Source organism: Sturnira hondurensis, unplaced genomic scaffold, assembly GCF_014824575.4.
Source record: "Sturnira hondurensis isolate 20B ecotype Veracruz unplaced genomic scaffold, ASM1482457v3 Scaffold0023495, whole genome shotgun sequence".
Lineage (NCBI taxonomy): Eukaryota > Metazoa > Chordata > Mammalia > Chiroptera > Phyllostomidae > Sturnira > Sturnira hondurensis.
Window position 1 is genome coordinate 140,413 of NW_028096126.1, and position 6,000 is coordinate 146,412.

General features: G+C 32.1%; 1 protein-coding gene across 6 annotated transcripts in view; it reads right to left on the reverse strand.

Annotated features, from left to right (window-relative positions):
* Positions 1-6,000, reverse strand: part of KDM6A (lysine demethylase 6A) — a 176,115-nt gene that overhangs the window by 33,308 nt on the left and 136,807 nt on the right. For all 6 annotated transcript variants that reach the window (XM_037037817.1, XM_037037820.1, XM_037037818.1 and 3 more), the window contains 2 exons: positions 1,846-1,975; positions 232-337 (listed from right to left, as the gene is read on the reverse strand). In XM_037037817.1, the coding sequence (XP_036893712.1) occupies positions 232-337; positions 1,846-1,975 (236 nt within the window). The remainder of the gene's footprint in view (positions 1-231; positions 338-1,845; positions 1,976-6,000) is intronic.

The following is a 6,000-nucleotide window of genomic DNA, read 5'->3' on the forward strand; positions in this document are numbered from 1 at the left end:
AACCACCCATAAAATTTCCAGTAGCCAGTATTATCATCGTAACTTCACATTGTTTCAAGAAATAATATACTGACACACACACTCTCTCTCACGGCCAGGAAAATATTAAAATAAAAATGTGGAAAAAAAGAAAAAATAAATAGAAATCTAAGTTTCTGCCTGTGCTTCAAAAGTCAATAGGTAGCAAAGAAAATATACATGTATGTTTTCCTTTTTCTTATTAAAGCTTACCCAACTTAAGAGCTCCAGCAAGGCCACGTATTACTGTAACAGGGTTGTTTGGATTTGTACAAAATTGATGTAACGGAGGAAAGAAAGCATCACGTTTGTTTTCCAACTGTAAAATTAAAACATACAGTTAGAGCTCTAGAAAACAGACCTTTAAATATTATGCCAAATACATATCTGTTATTTACTGCGATTTCATAATGCATCCCATGTGTCACTATTTGTATTTTACATTCTATAGTATTTTACTACTATATCTTTTTATCCTGACTATAATTAGACATAGCTACATACATCTCTCTTGTCCATTATATCTTGAATAGAAATATGTGGGAGAAATAAAATTTAAACTCTAAAATCAGATTGTTTTAAATATTATATTACTTAACCTTAAGAAGGAAGAAAATCTTATATGCTGCAACATGAATGAAACTTGAGAACACTATGTTAAATGAAAATAAGCAAGCCACACACACAACAACAATTGTGTATATAATTTCACTTAAATGAGGTAGCTAAAGTAGTCAAATTCATAATAAAAGAAAGTAGTTGTTATTGCTAGTGAATGGGGAGACTGTGGAAAAGGGAATTATTTTTTAATAGGTATAGAATTCTAGATCTGCAAGATGAAAAAGATATGGAGAGTTGTTTTGCAACATTAAGAATATACTTAAACTACTAAACTTTACATTTAATGAATGATAAAGATGGTTTTATGAAAACATTTTTTTAACCACAAAAAAAATTAAAACAATATTTTACCAAAATGAAACTAGGCTGAAGAGCCATAAAGGATAAATTTTAATTTTATATTACCCTACCTCCCGCCCCCCAGACCTAGTTTAAAAGTTGTGTTAGAGTTCTATCCCAGTGCTTCCCTTACATACTAAAGAATCCATAAACACTGGCTGGAGGAAGGATTAATACAGCATTTGGCCTCTAGAAGGTGAAAACAGAACTGAATCTCTAAAAACAAACTTTATAGCTCAAGATTTTTTCATTTGGAGTGAACGTGGGAAGATGGAAGGAAATGGGGTAGGAGGGCCTATTTAGGAGAAACATTAAAAAAAAAAGAGTTTCTTTGATTGAACTCTTAAATCCTGTATCAGATGTCTAACCGTCCATAAAGTAAAACTAATATCTAGTTTTAAATACTCTATTCAGCTTTTAAATTATATATTATGACATTTTATGTTTTAAAATATTCTCTTTGAAGGTAAACAATATCTTGGTGGGTTTTTTTTAGTAGATGCATAAAACAGAATGAATGTTCAGGTCCATACAACTAGTACAATGCACATTTCAAACTCAGCTTATTCAAAAAAAAGGTTATACTTTTAGGTAGATTTTGCCTAATACTGCTCAAAATTAGGGGCGGTACAAAGTATTTCTCACTACTTTAATGTAATCACAATTGATAGCTGAGAAGGCATGTTTTAAATGCTATTACAAAATCTTTTTGAAGTCATCTTTATCCCCTCCCCCCATTTCAAGCTGCTACCAATAATTTTAATGTTTCCTAAAGGGCATCACATTGATTTAAAGCAAGATCTTATGAAAAACAGGCAGATACACACACTAATTTGATTTATTTCTACCCAGTCAATTCAGACTCACATAAATACTAGGTGTAGGTGGATTCAACTTGTCCTTTGGCAAGGGAGGGTATGGTGAAGATGGTGGTCTTGGAGGCGGACATTTATCCAATAAAATGCTACTGTTAGATAAGCCATTTTTACCTAGATTCCTTAAAAAAAAAAGAAGAAGTGAGAAAAAAATCAGCTGTACGTTTATTTAGGAAACAAAATTAAAATCCTGAATTAAAGCCTAATTAAATTACAGGGCAGTTGCACAAATCCATGAGATTTGGATCTATCTGCAAAAGACTCAGAACAATTTTTAATTTCAGCAAATACTTAGCTTGATTCCTATATCTTCCACTTAAGAAAAGTAATAGAGAAGTTATCACAACCCATCAATTATTGATGACATTCCTTATTTTGCCGGTAATTTTCCGATTTATTTTTACATCTGAAGAACACAAACTCCCAATTTTCTCTCCACCATCTTCCACCATCTTCCACCATCAAACATTAAACATTAAAACAGTAACTTGATCAAAAAAGTCTAGATAATAGTAAAAACAGGCTATGTCTCTCTTATCAAATCAGCAACTATAACTAGGATATCTTAGAGACAATTTTGAAACCCCAAAAGGGCTTTTCCTTTCTTTTCTCAAATCTGGGAAGAATTTTCTGTGTGACTGCTTACTAATATTCCTTTCTTTTCTCAAATCTGGGAAGAATTTTCTGTGTGACTGCTTACTAATAAAATTTAGCAAGACTCTAATCTACCAAATTTTACAGCAAGTGGTAACAATTTTTAAAATAAGGTGCATAGTTGCTATCTGTTCTCTGATACTCTATAATTATCACAGTATTTGGGGTTTATTTTCCTTTAATGAATGTTTGCTACGTTACACCAAACTGTAAATATTTAGCGTGAGAAAAAAATGATTATTTCCAATTTCTTAAAAATATATACTCAACTCAGAAAAATCAGCAAGACATAGTCTTAAGCTTTCTAATCATTTCAGGTTAACTAATCTACCTCACCCAACTGTTAATTGCAACCATAACCAATTGTGTTAAACTACCAAGTACTCTTAAATTAACAAACATATTCAAGTTTCAGATAAGGATTTGAACATTGCATTTATGGCAGGAAGTGAAAATCTTAGCAATTTTACTTACTGAAGAGAAAACTGGCTATTTTTCATCCTAAATTATAGAATAATACAGGTTAACACAAAATTAATTTTGCTCATTTTGCCAAACTGGAAAAAAAAACCTAAAAAATCAGGCTGCTCTGGTTAGTGCTAAAGAAAACTAAGGTTTGAAATCCCACTGCTATAACCTTTTAAAATGTCACATTAAACAGCATCACAGGTGTCACTTTCTTAATTTTCTCAAATACAAGTCCAAGTAAAAACAAAAGAGTTCATGACAGGTATCAAAGAAATGAACTAAGTTTAAAATGACTGAATATTTAGAAAAGTATATGAATTAGTTATTAAAGTAAAAGTTTCAGATCAAGTAATAATTAAGGTCCGAAGTTAAATAAATGAATCTGCTACTGAAAACCAGTTTCCCACAAGGTATGAATGTCCTGTACATTTAAAAAGTCATGATACATACAAGCTTTTAAATCTAGGTATAAAATTGGTACTAACTTATAAACTCCATAAAAGTAGAAAATTGGCTAAAACTAGTAAAAAAAAAAAAAAGAAAAACTCCAACAATTTAAGTATCATTATCAGACCAACACAAAATAAAAGTCATAGTATCTACATAAATCATTACTTTTCATGCTGAATTGTCCATCTGCCACTATTTAACTTTGGAGTTTAAACAAAACGTGACCCCAAATACCTAAAATTTGTTTTACAGAGCAAGAGATGGATGTACTGTCTAGTAAATAATTAACATTTTAAGGAACTGAAAGATGTTAGCCAAGTATTAAAACTGTACCATAAAAGAACATCTCATACTAATTAAATATGGCATCAAAACTTAAGCTTCTAATACAACATTCTGTATGTTGGCAGATGAGACTAGAAAACAGGGTGTGCTACATTAGAATTCTGCCTCCATCATTTCCACAGTTCCGTAACAATTAAAAGAAAAAAGGTAAATGAGAAAGTAAAACAATGAAAAGTACAGATGCCTTTATTTTAAAATAGAAAAAAGGTGAGGAGGCAAGACTGAGGAAGCTGGCATGATTCAAAAACTGAATGTCACAATAACATTTTTAAACCATAAATGTGGGAAAAGGTATTGTAACTGCCTTTTGATGTATCACCAAACAAGAGCCAGATTTAAAATAACCAATGCTTTAAAAACTATGTATGTGAAAAATAAGAGGGTAGTCAAAGTAAACAGCGCAATCAAATTATAGCTAGCAGTTTCTTACTGTACTCCAAACATTGACTCCCTGACTATTGAAGTCTGAAACAAATAGGAATTTCCCTGAAGAAACTGGTGTAGCTGACTATATATTTATTATAATATTTTTCTACTTAAAATACACTTATTAACCTTAATGTAAAGGACAGCTATGGATAATGAATAGATTTTATCTTCTGAACATATAAGTGTCCAACACTATTTATAATACTTCAAGTCAAATAATGAAACTCTACTATAATAATCCAAAGTGGAAAAAGGCGTTGAAGTTTATTATCCCATTTTAAATCCTTTTCTCCAATTCTGATACTCTGGTTTCTCTTCAGATCGCATAAATCTTTCGCCTTTTACCATTCTGAAACTCTCCATGAGCAAAGCAGAGTAGGAGGAAATTACAGACCAATTATTTAAAATATTGACTTAAACTTACAACTTTCAAACTTATACACATCACCTGGTAGAAAAATGAAAAAGTACTAAGCCAATCTTCTAATTATCTTTGGTTATGAAGCTCCTAGACCAGAGACATCTGAGTATCCTGTACCTATGTCACTTTCACCTTCTGAGTTCAGGGCTCCTGCCCGGTGCAGGACACCATCAATAGAACAAAAATGGCAAGCAATATGACACCTACCACTTGCAGTCTTGACTTTTTCTCTAAGCCTCAGAAGACTTTTATTCCCAATTTATCAGAGCATTTTTGGTCTCTTCATTAATGAGACCTAGATTTACTGAAATAATCCAAGCAACACCAGGGGCCTATAGTGTGTTGACTGATGTATCTAGCTACTTATTATACACAGAGATGGGCAAAAATAGGGTTACAGTTGTAACTAATATTCTTTTTGAGTTAATAAAGCTATTGTAATAATCATAACCTGCACATCTTTTTCCATATGAACTGTAAACCTATTTTTGCCCAGCCCTGTATATATAACCAAGTCTGTGTAATAAAGTAAAATTGTCTTTAAGAGTTAAGAGCGGAATATAAAACTGTTAGAATGTACTTAAAACTTCTGAAGTGAATGTTTATATACACTTCAAAACTGAGATGGAAGGTTATCTTTAACGTATTAAAGAACACAATCACACCTAAGTACTAGAGCATAAGACTTTATTAATGAAAACTCAGGGTAACTGTTACCGTTGTCTCTTTATAACTTGCACCTCCATGGAACTCTTTCTGACAGTATTCCTCCAGAATACCCTTAGGTACACCATACAGTCTATGATGCTGGTTTTGAACTTCTAATTTTCCCCTATTTTCTAGCAACTGCCGATCCTACAGCGTGTAGGAGGGAAAACCCAGCTCCAGTATAGTGGTAACAGCAGAGACCCTAGCAGCCAAGTGGGGAGCAGGTAGAAGGTAGTACAAGCTGGCAGCAAGCCAAGACCCTGTGTCTAAGGATTTCTCTGTTATATCATTTGATCTGGGTATTAAAACATGCCTATATCCTTTAGGCCCAGAATTGAAGTAAATGACAGTATAACATCTAGACAAAAAAACTAACAGAAAAACTTTAAATTTCAAAGAGAATAAAATTTTAAAAATTCAATAATTTCACTATATTCCTTAGAAGAATTTGGTCTGATTTAGAGATCATACAATGTAAGTGGCTGACCCACACAAAAACATCTTTTAAGGTAATGAGATTAATTTTGGGAGTTACCATGTTGTAGGCTACTGAGGAAAGTGCTTCCAGCAACATGAACCAAATAGACAATACAAAAAACAATATGAAAAATGGGTAATTTTTGCTTTAGTCTGTGTCAGAATAATAAAGATAACAACTGAATAGTAAAAAAC